Raw genomic sequence first — 20,135 nt, 5'->3', positions numbered from 1 at the left:
TAACAATTAGACCTTTACAATATTTGTCATATTTTCTATATATATTATTTACTAGAAGAGATGCAAACATCAAAGTTCAGCGTTAATGCAGTGCGATGGCACAATGATGCAGTGCCACTGGCACCAATCTATCATATCAGACAAATTCAAAATGGATAGGCCTCAGCTAAGTGGTTGTGCAAACACAAACAAACAAACAAACAAACAAAAAGATAAACTACCATGGCACATAGGCACCATTCACAATGTACCTGTAATTGCAAGTTTTTTCTTCGGATTTAATTAACAACTTTGCATGCACAAAGTCAAGAAAGAAGATGTTCTGCTAAACGTAAGGCTTATTTACCATTATTTCTGGGCAAATATGTGATGTCTTTGAATTGATATTTGTGGAAAGGTTTTCTGTTTTAACTGGTTGCTCAGTTAGTGATGCTTGTTAAGTCAGTGTATGTTTTGCTGTTTGTGTTTTGCTGCTGTGTTTCTCTGTGGTGCTGAATTCAGCTGTTGATATGTTTGCTTACAACAGTCTTTCTTAGGCTTGCCTTATTTGGTATATGTATGCAATGATTCTTAGACATACTCTGTAATGGTTTTGCATGTAGTCCTCATAAAGGTAATTTATGATGGAAAAAATGATATTTAGCCTATGCTGCATTGGCATGTGAGTTGCATTCAGATTTGAGCATCAGTGTAAGAGCTAGAATGGCATTTGTAGGCCCATTGTAGGCCCATGTCTATCTATGGTGTCAGGGTTTTACATTTTTCTTTAGTATGTGTGGTGAGCCTGTACTTTTGCTATAAGTTAATAGAAATATACTGTCTTTATAGCCATAAAAAAATTGGCAGTGGTTGGCATTGTTCAAAGTGGGAGGAGGGGGGGCACTTCAAGTGTGGTCACCCTATGCTTATTTGTGTATGAGTTTTGCTGTACCCACCACTATAGCGGATGATCCTCTCAGTGGAATCTCCTTCTCCAAAGCGGGTGATGGGGGTGAGGCGCACCTGGTAGGCCTCGGGTTTAACAAGCTCTGTCAGGTTGTAGGTAATGAGCTCACCTTTCTGAATGGTCCCTTCCATGGGGATCTCCTGCTCCCACCATCTCTGTTGTCCTGTCTGAGGAAGAAAAAAATTCTTAAGGTTACTTTTAAAAAGATAAATTTTTATATTTCTATATTACAGTGATACACTCAGATCAGTATTGCACCCAGTAATTTCTAGTAACTTGATGTAGATTATATATTTGGCTATGGACGTGACTCGTCAATAAATTTACACCATTTGGCAGATGCCCTTATCCAGAGTGATTTACAATTGATCTCATTTATACAACTGAGCAGTTCATAGTTAAGTACCTTGCTCAAGGGCCCAGCAGTGGCAGCTTGGCAAGACTGGGTTTTGAACTTACAACCTTCTGTTCAATAATCCAACATCTTAACCACCATGCTACCACTGCCATAACAGAAAGTATAAAAATAAGAGGTGTAAAAGAGAAAGCCTTGGCGCTCTGATTTTGCACATAATACAAATTACAACCCCTGATTCCACAGATACAATGGAATTTTATTGTCAAATCTACTTTTGCCTGCCCACTGCCAAGACCCCCGCTGACATCATATGAAGAAATATAGACGTATGACACACACACACACACACACACACACACACACACACACACACACTCACACACATCTTGTGTCTTGATCAGAAGTCCAGTGATTAGTATAGGTGACCTACAACTGGCCTACTGATAAGGAGTGTGTGTCCTTGCTTGTGTTGCTTGATCCTAGTGCAGTTTTTGACACTAGTGATCATACTATTATCCTTGATATACTAGAAAATGTTGTTGGACTTAAGGGAACAGCCCTCTCCTGACTCAGGTGTTATTTGACTGATCACTATCATTTTGTAGATGTAAATGGTGACTTCTCTATGCATTCTAATTTAAAGTTTTGTCTTCTGCCAGGTTGTGTCCTTTAGACCCACTGCTTTTTTTTCTATATATATATATATGCTATTTCTGGGTAAAATTACTCTTAAACATGGTATTAGCTTCCACTCTTATGCTGATGACACACAGCTATCAGCTGTATGTTTCGGTATAGCCAGATGACAGACACTCGCTTTATAAAGTTGAGGAATGTGTAAAGGACATTAGACAGTGGATACTTAATTCTGACAAGACAGAAATACATACACAGATAAAATACATATACAGTGCCATGTAAAAAATATTTCCCCCATGCTGTTTTTTTCTGTTTGTGTGTACTGTATATCTCATACTAAATTGTTTCAGAAATGAAAACAAAATCTGGATTCGGAATTCAATGGAGTAGGACGCGAAGTTGGAGGCTCCTGCTGATTTCGATTAAAATTGTAATTAATTTGCACTTTTCGGTCATACAATATATTTTGACTTATTCTACTCTGTTTCCTTGTTTGCAATTTTAACTTTGTGGTACGTTAAAATGTCTGGAAAGAACACGAAAACCCGTGGTAGCATTCGGACACGACTGAGGCCGAATGTGTGCGCCGCAAGCGAGTCCCCTTCTCCCCCTGTATCCGCGTCGCTGAGCGGTGACCCTGACTTCGCCGCACTCAGGCTTGAGTTGCTGGCTTTACTGAGGAAGGACATCGCCAATATTTTTAAAAAGGAGCTCCAGAAGCTCCAGGAGACTCTTGGGGGTGCGCTGTCTACTATCCAGCTTGACCTGCAGGCCGTGAAGACACAGCTGGCTAGTGATAAAGTTGCTACTGAGGCTACCATGTCAACACTGAAAGGTACTGTTGGGGAAATGGAGCATTCTCTCTCCGGTTGCACCGATGACATAGTTCATATGATGACTACTATCGAGTCTCTCACTGCGACCGTGACTCAATTAGAGAATAAATGTGAGGATTTAGAGTCAAGGTCAGGGCGCAATAACGTTAGGATAGTGGGAGTTCCAGAGGGCACTGACACCTGTACAACTGCTGCTGTAGTGGCCTTGTTAAAAGAAGCGTTTGGTCTGGAGAAGGAGCCGGTTTTGGACCGGTCCCACCAGAACCTTCAGCCGAAGCCCAAGCCTGGTGAACGACCACGAGCTATTGTGTGCAGATTCCACTATCACAGTGACTGTGTTGACATTTTACGCCGTGTGAGAGAGCTCCAGTGGATTAAAGTGAGGGATTTGACCATCTCCATTTTCCCTGACTACACAGCCAAGACAGCCCGGGGCCTGGCCGCATTTAACGAGGTTCGGCGTCAACTTCGTGGTATTGAGGGCGCTCGCTATGGAATACTTCACCCAGCTTGGCTTCGCATTACATATAACAGTGTCCAGAAGGACTTTATTTCAGCGGAGGAAGCAGGAGACTATGTTAAACTCACGATATCGGGGTGAACTGCATCACCTACACAGCGGAGTCTTTTTCGCTCTTCTTTTATTTTTATTTTTTGCACTCGGCCTTCCAGCTTTACAGAATTCGGATTTTTATTGAAGATATTGTCGTTGCATTACTCCACCTAGATTTTGTGGACTTACTCCTCTTAAAATTTACTTCTGTATTAATGTGCTTCTCTGTTTTGATGCTTTGACCGGGTTAGAGTTTCTGTTTATTTAATTTTATTAGTGTTATCTCCTCGGCTTTACGTGCTACACTGTTATATTATTTGTTACAAGTCTTTAAAAGGTAAGGACATTATATTTATAATTGTGTGCAGACTGTTTATCAGTCTTGGTAATTTTGTTGGTTAGTCCAGCTTACTCACCGAGTTGTTTTCACATTGTGGACAACGTTCGGTTTTTGTAGGATACACTACTGTCTCATTTGTTTATGGAGACTTTGGGTGTGTGGGTGTTTGGTGGATTGTGAGAGTAAGCAGAACATGCCAGTGCTTTGAAGGATGTAATGTTATTTAATTGCAAAGCTGTTTTTAGAGGATTTAAACCTAACATGGTGAACAAATTATATTATAGAATTCTGGCAATTTTACTGGGGTTATCTCATAAAGTGTAGCAAGTAATAATCTGGAAAGACCTTTGTAATATCACAGTCTAAAACTGGATTTAAAGAAAAGCAAATTAGTAAATGAATCACATGTAAATTAATCATACGTAAATGAATCACATGTAAATGTATCACTTGAATATGAATCTCACATGAAAATGAATCTCATGAAAATGAATCACATGTAAATGAATCATACGTAAATGAATCACATGAAAATGTATCACTTGAATATGAATCTCATGAATATGAATCTCATAAAAATGAATCACATGTAAATGAATCACATGTAAATGAATCACATGTAAATGAGCCATATGAAAATGAATAAATAAATTAAAGACAAAAAAAAGATAAAAAAGAAATGAAAACAAAATCTAAGATAAAACAAAGGCAACCTGAGTAAACACAAAATACAGTTTTTAATTGATGTTATTTATTGAAGCAAAAAAAGTTATCCAATACCAAACAGAAGTTATCCAATACCAAACAGAATTCCACACATACAAGAACATCATACCTACTGTCAAGCATGGTGGTGGAAGTGTGATGGTTTGAGGATGCTTTGCTGCTTCAGTGCCTGGGTAACTTGCAGTAATTGAGGAAAACATGAATTCTGTACTCTACCAGAAAAGTGTACTGGATTATGCAGCAAGACAATGATCCAAAGCATAGGAGTAATCCTAGTCATAGAAGTAAGTGAAAGACTGATCTCCAGTTATCGGAAGCGTTTGATTGCAGTTATTGCTGTTAAAGGTGGCACATCCAGATTTTAAGTTTAAGGCAGCAATTGGTTTTTCACATTGGTGTATTTCACGTATTTCACATATGTGTTGGGTAACTTTTTTTTGCTTCAATAAAAAAAATGAAATAAAACTATATTGTGTGTTACTTAGGTTGCCTTTGTCTTATGTTGTATTTAATTTTTAAGATCTAAAACTATGACGTATGAGACTGTACTAGGACCACATGCAGCTAGAAGTAAGCTTTCTGATTACGTAGTAACTCAGTTACATGGAGTTGCATAGTTCCATAGGATGGACTTAGTTACATCATGGCCAGCAGTAAAAGACCTTGGTGTGATTACTGACTCCAGTCAAGCTTGTGTAGATAATATTACTAGAATAGCTTTCTTTCATCTCAGAAATATTGCTAATATAATAAATATAATGTCACTATATGCTGCAGAAACAGAAGTTTCCACGTCGAGTCAAACGCCCCGCGCTGCCCGCTCGCCCTCGCGCCCTCGCGCTGAATTAAAGCGCCAGTACACCGTTAAAAGATTTAAATGAAGATGATTTGACAAAAAAAGTATATATTGCATAGAAAAATATATTTGTAGAGTAGTATATTTCATATCCAGTTAATGTTTATATATAAAGTTTTTATTATATTTTACCCTTTTGATGTTCAGTGATGAAGTAGAAATGCTTTTGTCAGTGGTGAGTGAATGTGAGACTAACAGGAGGTTTTTTACAATTCAGTCAATGTTACTATGAATTTATAACATTCAATAAGTTAAGCTATCTTACTTTAATCTTCAGAATTTAGTTAATGTGTTAATGTTTATTTGCGTAATGTGTTTTCTGTTTATGAGACCAGTTACTGTGAAACAACTTGTTGAAATGGAGAGAATAAAGTTTTTATTTGCATTTCTTACAGAATTATTTGAAATGAATCATTATTAATTTATAAGAAGGTATAAAAGGCAGAACTATCGGTTTCGGTTATTCACTCTGAATAAACAGTTATCGGTATCGGCTGAGAAAGTGTGTATCGATACATCTCTAATATATGCATCTCTCACCAAAAAACTGGGTGGTCTGCCACCAAAGGTGCCATTATTTAAGTTGTTTAACACATCAAGATGTAAAATATGTAAATATGAAATGAAAGCTGCTGTCTCCTATTCCTTCATTCATATATATGAGCAGAAATATAGAGTCCATACCACAAGATACAAACCACTCATCAGCAGTAAGAATCAGAAAGCCAGACTGGAATTCGCAAAGAAATACAGAGATGACTCACAAAAGTTGGACCTAAGATTAACCTGTACCAAAGTGATGGAAATGCCAAAGTGTGGGGAACAAAAGGATCTGCTCATGATCCAGAAACATTCAAGCTCATCTGTGAAACATGGTGGAGGTAGTGTCATGGCTTGGACTTACATGGTTGCTTCAGGCTCACAAATATATAATGATGATGACTCCTGATGGAAGCAGCAGAATGAATTCAGAAGTTTACAGGGACATTTTGTCTGACAATTTACAGAGAAATGCATCCAAATTAATCATGCAACAAGACAATGATCCAAAACACTGCCAACTCAACACACAACTTTATCGGGGGAAAAAGTGGAAGGTTTTAGAATGGTCAAGTCAATCACCAGACCTTAATCCAATTGAGCATACATTTTACTTCCTGAAGAGGAGACTGAAAGGAGAACCCCCCTGAAACAAACAACAACTGAAAGAGGCTGTATTAAAAGTCTGGAAAACCATCACAAAAGAAGAAACAAACAATTTGGTGATGCTAATGACTATAAAGCTGCTTTGGGACAATGTCCGTTCTTAAAAGCGCTGTACAAATAAAAAAAAATAATTGAATTGATAAGTGGTCAGTGGTCAGTCATGTAACATGTTCATAGTTTGTTTTCTGCCTAAGAAATATGGAAGGTGTAGTTCATTGATTCAGCTGAAAGAGTTGCAAACAGAGATATGACAACCAATATGAAACAGCAGATTTCACTATTTCCAGTCATATCAAACTCAGTACCCTGAAACATAAATAAAACAAAAATGTAATTGTTATCATGTCAGCACCAGATTTGGTGCTGAACCACATTTCCCAGAACACAATGCAGCCTACAAACATAGACTATACTTCCTAACTCACTTATTGTCATATTCACAGTCACCAGACTACTGATCACAACCAGCACTATTTAAAGTACTCTCACTCACTCACCACAAAACACTCAGTTCATCATTGCCTGCCTTACCAAGCCTTTTGTTATTGTTCTCGCTATTCTGGTGTTTGACTTTCTGTATTACCTGATTTCACAGTTTCGCTTTTTCCTAGTCTATGTTCTCTGTTGATCACCTGAATCTCTGCCTGTTATTGACTTTGACATTGTTTCATGTTTTGGATTGTTTGCTTGATATTAATAAACCTCACTTGCAACTGCAACCATCTCCACCACCTGGTAATTGTTGAATTACTTACAGAATTCAATTTCAAAAACTCATATGAACTACTGTAAACAGTTTTAAAATAGACAATAACATTAAAATTCCTCTGAAATAAAAATGTCAAAGCCCTGTGTGCATGGAGTTTGCATGTTCTCCCTATGTTTGTGGGGTTTCCTCAGTCTACTTCGTTTTCAGAAGTTGCAGACGTTGCAGGCTGACTGGTATTTCCAAATTGTCCATAGTGTGTGAATGGGTGTGTGAATGTGTGTGCGATTGTGCCTTGCAATAGGTTGGCACCCTGTCTAGGGTGTCCCCTGCCTTGTGCCCCAAGTTCCTTGGGTTAGGCTCCAGGCTATGTGAGCCTGTGTAGGATAAGCGGTATGGAAAATGGAAGGATGAATGGATGAAGTTTCCATCATTTGTAAATGGCTTCTCATGTAAAATGTAGCGAGTAGAGTTTTCTAATGAGGCTAATTGTTAGGAAAATTCATAAGAAAAGAAGTTGTCTGAAATGCCTGCAATAAAACACAGGTCACAAGATCCTTTTTTCATGCTCATGAATGAAGACTTCTAATACATCATTGGGTGAATAAAACTACGTTTATGAGTAGGAATTTCAACCAGACTACCATTTAGTTTATAATTACTCAACCCTCTGTAACCCTTAAATAATGTAAACAACTTTTTTTTTATAATAGTAAGGACCATATCTTAAGATGAATTTGCTGAAATGCCATACGATTGGACATGAATTTCTCATATGAAATGAACAATCACACAAACCAAAAAAGAGAGAAAGAATTCTCGGTAAAATCAATTATGGGATTACAAAATATACAGAGCAGGTGTGTGAAGCAACAAATTTACCTTTTGACCAAGTGCTACACTAAGCTACTTCTTGGCTCATTTCAATAAGTGATGGCCAATTTAAAGTCCAATATATGGCAGGAACAATTACTTCATCCAACTAAAAGGACTCTACTGAATTTTGATTAATGCCTGTTATACCAACACAGCAGATGGGAAGCCATATTTAATTAAAACCCAACACAGTTAGCTCCAACATGTATTTCTGCAAGGACTCTGAGTGAAGAAACAGCTCGTCAGTAAGCAAGCTATAATAGCTGTATAATCACAAACTGACTGAATGCAGCTTTTTTAGACCCCTTCCAGGAAAGCTATACATCTTGCAATATAATTTTCATTGCTGGGCTACTTGGAAACTTTCATGAGATTTAATGCCAATTAAAGATTAATGTACTAAACGAGTGTGATGTTAACAAACCACAATCATTTTAATGAAACAACAGAAGATTATTTTTAATTAAATTCTTTTTATGCTTTTTAATTGAGAAAAAATGTCATCTAAATGAATGCAAAAGGTTTTTTTTTTTTGCATGCTACAGGGTTATTCAAATACTCATTAGTGTAATTGTGAACATAAGCTTGGCTTGTTACTGTTAATGTTAACATTGCAACAATTAGGCAAGCTGTAAATGCACAGTGCTGGTGTAACATCTTGGCGACAATAACTTTTACCAGCAGGTTTTGCTGAGAAGCATAGTTTACATTGTCTCTTATGCAGGCTTGGGGAGTAACGGAATACATGTAATGGCGTTACGTAATCAGGATACAAAAAACTGGTAACTGTAATCCGTTACAGTTATGTCAAAAAACAAAGTAGTCAGATTACAGGTACATTTTGTAAAAAATGGTAATACTATCAGGATTACAATTTTTTAAAATTAATTTGTTGACATAACATAATATAGACAGCTGCTTAATTATAGTTCTGGTTCCTTCTTGCCAGTTGTGGCTTACGTGAGCAACCTCCTGGTGCATGTGCAAATCAATTTCAAAAGTTAATTTGTTACAAAAAAAACACAAATTGTTCTCTGAAATGCTTTTGTTAGGGAATAGGATTGTTGTTATACATCCTCTTTTTCGGACCTTTAAACGTGTCTAAATTTGGGAAAATGGGATTCTGTTTTAGTTTCATTATGATGTGCTTATGGTCTAATACTGCAACATGTGTGTGCATATTTGCATTGCTTTAAACCCTCTCTGTAATTCCAGCCTTCTTGCACACCAATTGGTCGATTATAAATGGCTTGCAGCAACTATTGGCCAAATTCCTGCCTCTCAACCAACTCTCAGCGAAGGTGAAGCTCTGTTGTGTTTTTTATGAAGGAATTTGCAACTGTAACGGATTAAATTTTGAATTAACCCTCCCAACACTGCTCTTATGGCAGTTATATAGGATATTGTGGATATCACCCAAGTCAAATAAAAGATGAGCAAATCGGGAAGTTGTGAAAAAAGAGTTGCCGAACAACAGCCAGAATTCCCATCAGGGCTTTGCTTGCATCTTGCAACAAGATTTCTGTCCTGAGATCCAATTACTCTTTATTGCTACTGTGCAATTTCTAGTTCCATGCCTGGAGATCTTACAGATAAAAGGCAATGGTAAGTCTGAAACAAGAAAGAAAACTCTAACTCTCTCTCTCTCTCTCTCTCTCTCTCTCACACACACACACACACACACACACACACACACACACACACACACACACACACACACACAGACACACACACACACACACAGAGAAAGTACAATAATTTAACACATTATCATTATCATTATTACCAAGACACTAAAATAAAATAAAAAACTCGACTACCAACGTTGTAATGCTCCCTACATTGTGGAATGCAAGTTCAGATTATTCAGAATCCAATATAAATACTGGAATATAAAAAATATATATGGAAATATAATAAATAAATGGGAATACATCCCAGCTGAAACAAGATGGCTTTGGATCCAATTTTATTAATAAATTGTAAATACATTTGATTATTCTTATACTTTATTCTTATTACAATCAGTAATGTGTACTTCTCAGGTAAAGATGGTTAAAGATGGTCTACATGAATGAATGTATTCCATGTTATGTTATGTTATATTTATAGTATGAGCATTGTTATTAAAGTTACTAAGCACCATGGCCTCCACCAGCCTAGTGTTGGTGAAGTTAATCATTTTTCCTGTCATGTTGGTCTTCCCTCCATGTTTTTTCCCACCCATTCTGGTAGTTTGGACTAGTTAACTGGCACATGGGTTAGCTATAAGTTGGAACTGTTTTGGAGTTGGTATACATAGTATAAAAACAAGAGCAAATTTTAATGAGGAAGGAACTCACTTATTTTTTTAAATTATTTATTTATTTATTTATTACAGTTGGGTTGAATTGCCCCATAGTCAGTATTGTATTGGGTAGGCAACCACTTCAAGCCATGGTACAAGCCTTGTGGTTATGCAAACAATGTCTGAATCTCTGGGTCCAGGATTAACTTCTACCAAAGTGATGGAAAGGCCAAAGTGTAGAGAAAGAAAGGATCTGCTTATAATCCAAAACATACAAGCTTATTGGTGAAGCATGGCTAGGGCTTGCATGGCTGCTTCTGGAACGTATTCACTAATCTTTATCAATGATGAAACTCATGATGGTGGCAGCCGAATTAATTCAGACGTGTACAGAAACTTTCTGTGTGCCAATTTACAGAGAAATGCATCTGATCTAATTAGGAGGAACTTCATCATGCAGCAAGGCTATGACCCAAAATGTCGGGGTTACGCATGTAACCCTGTTCCCTGAGAAGGGAAAGAGACGTTGCATTTAGCATAACAGTATGGGAATGCCTTGCGCGCATGACCGGTATCTGAAGCTTGTGTAAAATCATGCCTCTACTTATAGGCCTGCCATGATCAGGTGACGTGGCAATTAAGAGCGTCGCATGATATATATATGGCACCTGTGAACCACACCACCAGCCTCTATTATCTGAAGCGAAGACGCAATTCACAGGTCTGCCCTGGTATGACAGTGCTATGCAACATCTCGTTCCCTTCTCAGTGAACAGGGTTAACCCGACGTTCCCTTTCAAAGGGAACTTCGATGTTGCATTTAGCATAACAGTATGGGAACGGGAATACCCACTCTGTCATACCGAGGGTACGGCCTGTTCAAAAATACCCAAGCCCAAGGGTCACTGCAAGACACTCGAGCTCGGGGTGGAATGAATATCCAGGCTGTAATAATGAATGAATGTGTGTGGGGTAGACCACCCTGCAGCCGCACACACATACTGCAAGGATACCCCTTTTTACAAAACCTTTGAGGAGGCGACCACCCTAGTGGAATGAGCTCTTATGCCCAGAGGCGTGGCGAGACCGCGTGTCGTAAGCCCTAGAGATTGCTTCCACTATCCAATTAGAGATGCGCTGCTTTGACACAGCATCACCTTTCCTGTCGCTGCCAAAGCAGACCAGTAGCTGCTCCGACTTATGCCACTGGCCAGAGCGGTGGATGTAAGTACAGAGAGCCCTTACTGGACACAGCAGGTGCATCCTCTCTTGTTCCGGTGTGAGGAACAGAGGAGGGAAAAAGCCTGCAACACCACAGGGTGGGCAGCCGATGTAGGCACTTTAGGAACATAATCCGTCCTAGGATACAGGAAGGCCTTGGCTAATCCAGGGATAGTCCAGCTAGTCAAGGCAGGAAGGGGCAACAGAGAGAACTTGTAGACCTCCCACTCGCTTGAGAGATGTCAGGGCCAGTAAAAGAGCTACCTTTAGAGTCAGAAGTTTCTCAGAGGCTGACTCCAAGGGCTCAAATGGGGCCCCTGACAGACCTTCCAAGACCACAGCAAGGTCCCAGGAAGGTATGCATGGCCGAAATGCAGATGGGCCCATCTGAGCCAGCTCGAGACAACAGGGAAGGAACTGCCTTTTTTTTAATGCCGCCATATGTCAAGCTCACTCAGCAGGTCTGCTTGGTAGGCCTGCAACCCTGTCATTGAACCTCGAAGTTAGAGGATGTTGTCCCACAGAGGCTCCATCAACAGGGGCATGGCTGGCTGAAATGGCGGCCACGTAACCCTGACTGTAGAAGGAGCCACCCTGCTGAGAAACATTCTTGTAAGAACTCCAGAACTGTAGCTATTGCGCAGTTCACTGGGTCTAGCTGATGTTCATCACACCACAAGACAAAAAGCCGCCACTTGAGCGCATACAATTTCCGTGTGAATGGTGCTCTAGCGTTTAACATGGTCTCTACCACCTCAGTTGTGCGACCAGAATCTATGAGCTAGTGCCCCTCAGGGGTCAGACCCACAGTTTCCGTAGTTCTGGCCGAGGGTGATAAATCAGCCCTCCGGCTTGAGACAGTAGATCCACTCTAGGGGCTCAAATGGGGGCACCGAACAGACCTTCCAGGACCACAGAAGGTCCCATGAAGGTATGCGCGGCCTGCAGATGGGCCTCAGCCGTCTGATACCACGCATGAACCTCGAAGTTAGAGGATGTTGCCCCACAGAGGCTCCCTCAACAGGGACGTGGCTGGCCGAAATGGCGGCCACGTAACCTTGATTGTAGAACGAGCCCACCCCGCTGAGAAATGTTCTTGTAGGAGCTCCAGGACTGTAGCTATTGCGCAGTTTACTGGGTCTACAGTGGATACCTGTGGATGGGAATCTCCCAAGGAGTGCCATCTTGCAGGGATATTATCTCTCAGAACCATGTTCGAGCTGGCCAAAAAGGTGCTACTAGCAGACTGTCTTGGCGAACTCTTGCTAGAGCTTGTGGGAGCAGAGCGATGGGAGGAGCAGCATACAGATGTGACCTTGGCCACATGTGTGGACTCCACCCCAAAAGTCTCCCAAGATCCAGCTTTATCTTGCTCAGTGCTGAGAGGATTGACACTACGCATGTTGGGGATAGAAACACCCTCATCGTAGTAGAATCCTATAACCCCTAGAAAAGTTGTCCACTGCACCGGGGAAAGCATACTTTTCTGAGATTCAACCTAAGCCCCAAGCTCTTCATGTGGGAGAAAACAACATCTCGATGTTGACCCGCCAGCTCCCTGGATCGTGCTAGAATTAACCAGTCGTCCAGGTAGTTTGGTACACAGATGCCCTGGAGTCCCAATGGAGCCAGAGTGACATCCATGCACTCTGTGAAGGTGCGAGGGGATAAAGCTAGCGATATTCCTATGTGGAAATATGCACCTTTTAGATCTATCGCCACAAACCAGTTCTCGAACTGAATCTGTGGCACGATAAGTTTGAGCGTCAGCCTCTGAACCTGTATGTCCGAAGAGTACGGTTCAGATGACGCGGATCTAAAATTGGCCGCATACGCCCACTTTTTTTGCAGAACAGGAAATAATGGCTGTAAACCTCCCTCCCTTCGGGAACGGGGTACATGTTCTATGGCCCCTTTGTCCAAAAGGGAACTTACTTCCTGCGCTAACATCGGGCTCTGGTCTGTGCTGACTGCTGTGGTGAGCACACCTGTTAAAGGGGGGGGGGGTATAATCCAGGCCCAGGCCCAGCTATAATCTGGGCCTGGTAATCCTTTCTTCGGTAGACAGAACCCATGGAGACACATTTGGCAGTAGTATGCATGCTGCCCGATGGTCTTTTAGTGACGTTAATTATTCCACATTCTATTGGAGGGAAAGCATGAGATTTTCGTTGCCCTGTGACAGCTCGCTGACCAGAGAACACTGACTAGGGGAGGCCCTACAGTAGCACTGGGGGCTACCTGCCCTAACAACCTCATGTCCCCAGATACATCCCTCCACGGCCCCTCAGGACCGCTCTTCTTTGCCTGCTTGGCCTTTATGACCATTCTCAGATCAGACCTAGTAGCAGACGGTGACTGTGGCCTCCCGGTTCCCCTGGCTGTCTGCGAGGGTTGGCGGGCTGCCATACTCACCTTCTGCGTCTCCCTCACACTAGTGCTGGCCCAGGCTCCATTCGTGGACGCCCGGGTTAACTCGAGACAACAGGGAAGGAACTGCCTTTTTTTTTAATGCCGCCATATGTCGAGCTCACTCAGCAGGTCTGCTTGGTAGGCCTGCAACCCTGTCATTGTCTGCAGTGACCCACAAACAAGACTACTACTGCATAGGCTTGCCCACCAATGCCACGGCTTGGATGCAAGCTGGCCCCCGTAATTACCTGCCGTCGGTGGAGAGAGGTAGCTCGCAAGCGCCTCCTCCACCTTGAGCATGGCTAAATAGCTATGCTGTTCATTCCCACAATTTTGGAACAATCTGTTCCAACATTTTTGCTCACCTAAAAATTATGTGGTCTGCCACTAAAGCTACCTAGATGTATTAAGCCACCTTCTTTCTAAGTTTGCTTAATACATCTAGGAAATGAAAGCTGAAATTCTGATTTATCATTTTTAGCAAAAATAAAAGACTTGGCCTGCAACTCAATTCGATTTATTTATCAAGCACATTTAATTAATGCTGTTCCAGGGCGCATGTTGGTGGCTTAGTGGTTAGCATGTTCGCCTCACACCGCCAGGGTTGTGGGTTCGATTCCCGCGGTGTGTGCGGAGTTTGCATGTTCTCCCCGTGCTGCAGGTACTCCGGTTTCCTCCCTCAGTCCAAAGACATGCATGGTAGGCTGTCCAAAATGTCCGTAGTGTATGAATGGGTGCGTGAGTGTGTATGTGATTGTGCCCTGTGACGGACTGGCACCCTCTCCAGGGTATACCCCGCCTTGTGCCCGATGCTCCCTGCTCCAGGTTGACCCTGAAAAGGAGTAAGCGGTAGAAGATGGATGGATGGACATGTTGTTCCAAAGTGCTGTACAGATTCAACAAATAAAACAACAATTCCACTAAACAACAGTCAATGATAAAATTCAGGACCCTAGCCACTATTAAATGCTAAAGAATAGAAGTGCATTTTTAGAGCTGATTTAAAACTAGACAAGGAAGTAGGGGCCACAACTGCAAAACGCTCGATCTCCCTTAAATTTACATTTAAAACAAGAAGATTAGAAGATCTCAACTGGCTCGGTTTTAATTAGGAAGACAAGAGGTGACAGATATATTTGGGAAGAAGCCCAGCCAAGGCCTTATAGACAAACAACAGAATCTTAAAATCTATACGGAACTTCACCGGCAGTCAGTGAAGAGAGGCAAGAAATGGTGTGATGTGCTCTGTCTATTTGGCAGCAGCATTTTGTACCAGCTGTAACCGGAGATGATTGCGGAAGACCACCATGTGGTTCTTTATATGAGACATGCACATTAAATGATAGGGATCCTAACTGAGCTTGAATTACTGAAGCGGAGCTATGAGACCCTAGTATCAAAACTTCAGTTTTGGATTCACTGAGCTGCAAAAAGTTACTCTGCATACAAGTTTTAACTTTCTCAAAGCGGTTCAATAAACTAGTAACAGCACCATTACTATCGGAGTTTATAGGAATATAAAATTGGGCATCATCGGCATAGCAATGATACGAAATATTATATTGCTGAAAGATTGAGCTCAAAGGAAGCATACAGAGAGCAAATAGCAGAGGAGAGAGAACCCCATAGTGTGATGAAGCTGAAGAAAAGGAGAAGTTCCCTAAATGTACTGCAAAGCTCCTGTCACTCAAATAGGAGGCAAACCATTGCAAAGCCCACCCTGAATGCTGACCCAGTTGTGTAATTGATCTAAGAGAAGTCTATGATCAATGGTATCGAATGCTGCGCTTAGGTCTAATAGGACCAAACAAGATCCAACATCAACAGAGAGGAGAATGTCGTTTACCACCTTCAGAAGGGCAGATTCGGTACTATGTCTTTGTCTAAAGTCAGACTGATAACTGTCAAGAAGGTTAAATGTATTAAGATAAGTGTGCAGTTGATGATACAGTTTTTTTTACCAGTTCTGTAGTTCACTGTATGTCTGTAGTTGGCATACGATGAAGGGTCCAAATCCGATTTTTTAAGTAGTGGTTTAACAATTGCATGTTTAAAATATACAAGAAACTACCCCATTTGCCAGTGAACTATTCACAATTGTTGTCACGTCCAAATCTGTTCCAATACGTGCAGAGGGGACTTGGGTGGTCTTTTAAGCTGACCCTGCAATCAAGATGAAGTCCATTAAGGATATCAGGCAAATATTTTCTATTCTGCAGTTGCGATACACTATATGTTAGCAGCTGGAGGTAAAATGCTTTGTTGCCATGACAACATTGTTCATTCATGACATCGCTCAGCAAATCTTGCTATAAAGAAAGAGAGAGAGAGAGAGAGAGAGAGAGAGAGAGAGAGAGAGAGAGAGAGAGAGAGAGAGAATGAATCATAGGACCAGAAATAATTAAATAAAGGCTGTGATGCCCTTGTAAAATCAAATAAATATTTATTAATAATTTCTGTAAACATCTTTTATATTCTGAACATGTTTTAATTGTTCTCTTCACCAAAGAGAAGTTTTTGCTGTCAGAAATTGATACTTATTCATCTTAATGTTCATGCAGACACAAGCACACACAAGATCACATATACATTTACATCATAGTTTCCTATTCCTGCATGTAGTAAGGCTTAATACATGATATAGTATTCCGTAATGGAGCCCAGGACCCCATTTGTAGTAAGTGTTTTCCATATTATAACAGTAATAGGCCATAGGTAGACCTAGTTTAAAGTTAACAGTATAACTATTTCACGTCATGTACATCGTCCCTATATATTAAATGTATGTCTATTACATTGGACCAACATCTGTTCTTCCTAAAACCACAATTAATCGATTAGCTGTGGTTTCAGGAAGAATGACTGGCTTAACTGCAGTGTTAAAATGACCAGTCCTGCTTCTTTTTTGAACGGTCAGCCAGATGTTTTTGTAACGCGCCCAATTTTTTCTGTAGGCCATTTCCATTGTTTTTTCGGCGTATTTGCAGTGTTCCTGATTTTGCATGTGTTTTCTGATTTTGCATGTTACAATCATATATTTTTAATCTGGAATTTAAAAAACATAGGGTGGTGAAGGCTTTGAGGTTACCTCATGATGATGCTGTAACATTCCAGAGAAATGCAGAGAAACACCAGAGAAACACCATTACAGTCTAAATGAAAACCTAATCAAGTTAGGACAAAATATTTATTTACAATGTGCAAGTATTAAATATAATTCCAAATTAACATAGTTGTACCTTCCCAAAAACAAATTCAGACTTTTCTGAAATGAGCTCATTTAATTGTATTTGAATTAGATTGGTCTTGGAAGATTTTCTTTTCTACTGCAAACAAAAGCTGGTAGTCAAGGATGCATAAACAATGTCATTAAGGATATTTACAGTTAGGCCAAGTAAATATTTGGACATTTTTATTATTTAATATGTATTTTATTAGGAACACCTGTACACCTACTCATTCATGCAATTATCTAAGCAGCCAGTACAGCAGTGCAATGCATAAAATCATGCAGATGTGGACCAGCAGCATTGGGTAATGTTCACATCCACCATCAACATGGGGAAAAAAGATATCTCAGTGATTTTGACTGTGGCATGATTGTTGGTGCCAGACAAACTGGTTTGAGTTTTTCTGTAACTGCTGATCTTCCTACACAACAGTCTCTAGAGATTACTCAGAATGGTGCAATAAATAAAAAAACCCAATATGTTTAATCTTGAGGCTGATGGGCTACAACAGCAGAAGACCACGTTGGGTTCCACTTCCGTCAGCCAAGAACAGAAAGCTGAGACTACAGTGGGCACAGGCTCATCAGAACTGGACAGCTGAAGACTGGAAAAATTTAACCTGGTCTGATGAATCTCGATTTCTGTTGAGGCACACAGATGGTAGGGTCAGAATTTGGTGCCAACAGCATGAATCCATGGACCCAACCTACCTTGTGTCAACACTCCAGGCTGGAGGTGGTCTATTGGAGTGGGGAATGATTTATTGGCTCACTTTGTGTTCGTAAATACCAATCAATCTTCATAGTCACATAGTCACAATCTTCAATTGTCACAGCCTATTTGAATATTGTTTGCTGACCACGTGAGTACCTTCAAAGCCACAATTTACTCATCTTCTAATGGCTAATTCCAGCATGGTAATGCACCAAGTGTTCTCCAGTGGCCTTACAACATGGACCAGAATGTCCGTGTGGACCGTGTGGAATCCTTGCCATGAAGAATTGGACTGTTTTGAGAAAAATGGATGCAGTATTAATATAGTGTTCCTAATAAAGTGCTCAGTGAGTGTAGTTCTACTGCATATATCCACTTCAAATTTACAAACAAGTCTTTTAACTTTGTGCTTATAAATGCAAAAAAGAGTATGTTTCCACACTGCATTGCTTGATGTGTGCAACTGTCATTAATGCTATGCCCATTGCTGTTGAAGTGTCTGTCACTGGAAAGGAGAAATCCTTTATTTTGATGGTAGAAAGTTGATGGCCAGTCTCATCTTGGTTTCTCCAATACAGCTGATTGTAACAGAAAGACAATAAAAAAAAATCCTTGTTTGATTTTAGTAGTTGTATTAATCATCTTGCATGTGGAACATCTAGAATGTTTGCATGTAATTGTGCAACAGATTCTATTAGCCTATTTATTTAATTAATTCCTGGCAAGCAGATATTTTATGTTTTTATTCCATCTGTAGAAAATAAGGGGAGGACCCTTAAAAAGGGAAGCTGCCTCAGGGTAATCCTGGAGCATTTTGAAGTTTTAAAGTAGAAATGTCACTGTTTTATTAATGGGATAATAAGTGAATTAATAAATGAATTCTCTCTATCCTAGCAGAGAGATTAGCGTTCTTCCTGGAACGTGTAGAGGTCGGTGCATTTGCTCTTTTAATTGTGCCAACACAGGGCATGGCACAAGCTATGATTCTTATCCACAGTTGTAAAAATAATTGCACATTTCCTTAATTTTTGGAGAAATTCTTCATTCTGACTTCATTCTGACTCAGGATGTCCAGGATTGTTTTTTTTGTTTTTGTTTTTTTTTAGTATTTTTGGGGCTAATATGGTTGCAGCATGAATTATCCACTATTAGGCTCTGGCAGAATTAGGGAGATGTCCTGCTGAAATGGCAATATTGATAATGAACTGGATGGAGGATTGTAGCTTTAAGTTATGTCGCTGCTTCCCTGAATTAAAGGTCCTTTCTCCATACAAAAACTGCTCAACCTTTATCAGGTGGCTTGATCACAGTTTCATTTCTTTTGTTCAGATATTTCAGGGTTGTGTATTGTTCTGTGGGTAAATTGAGGCTTTTGGTGGATTTTTAAAATTTTAATTATGGTGGCAATTTCTCTTTCAGAGGTATGGATGAAACAATCCAATCTAATACAATACTGATTTGGTGAAATTATATTTGGAAACGTAAATGAGGTTTCCATTGGCTTCAGGTAGTCTGGATGATATAGAGTATTCATCAAAAATGTTATCAGTAAAATTGTACCAGGTATCACTATAAATGTTGCTATTGGTTAGGAAGATTTCACGCAACAAGCAGCAATCATGGTTAAGGTGAAACAGCAAAGGTCTCACGGACAACAGTATTAAACAACACTTGTAATACAATTGGTTTTATAATATGCAGCTGGAAAGTTCAACGAACCACAACTAATCATCCCTGGATAGGTTGCCACAAAAGATTTCACAACATACTCTCAGACTAATGATAAGGAAGGTAAGAGAGAAGCCAACAGTGACTTGAAAAGAGCTGCAGAATGACCTGAAAGCAGCAGGAACAAGAGATACACAGAAAAAATAAGCAATGAACTACACAACAATCATCTTCGTTCATACACCCCACAGAAAACTCCTCTGCTAAAAATGAAGAACACCCAAGAATACCTTACCCATGGTGAAGTATGGAGGTGGGGGCATCAAGACATGGAGCTGATTCTCTGCAAGTGGTACTGGGGCATAAAACCTCACTGAAGGAAACATGAATGGAGTGATGTACTGGGACATATTAGATGAGGACTTATGTCATTGGCCAATAAACTGAATCTAGGGAGAAGATGGATGATTCAACAAGACAACAAACCCAAACATACAGCCAAAATAATATACACTTGGTTTCTGAAATTGAAAGTGAAGGTACTTGCATGGCCAAAACAAT

The 20,135-nt window shown here is 40.1% G+C and overlaps 1 protein-coding gene across 2 annotated transcripts in view; it reads right to left on the bottom strand.

The window, feature by feature from the left end:
* Positions 1-20,135, bottom strand: part of mdga2a (MAM domain containing glycosylphosphatidylinositol anchor 2a) — a 183,712-nt gene that overhangs the window by 18,806 nt on the left and 144,771 nt on the right. For both annotated transcript variants that reach the window (XM_017476272.3, XM_017476274.3), the window contains exon 11: positions 936-1,113. In XM_017476272.3, the coding sequence (XP_017331761.1) occupies positions 936-1,113 (178 nt within the window). The remainder of the gene's footprint in view (positions 1-935; positions 1,114-20,135) is intronic.

Source organism: Ictalurus punctatus, chromosome 9 (genome assembly GCF_001660625.3).
Source record: "Ictalurus punctatus breed USDA103 chromosome 9, Coco_2.0, whole genome shotgun sequence".
NCBI lineage: Eukaryota > Metazoa > Chordata > Actinopteri > Siluriformes > Ictaluridae > Ictalurus > Ictalurus punctatus.
This window is presented reverse-complemented; position numbering and strand designations above follow the sequence as displayed.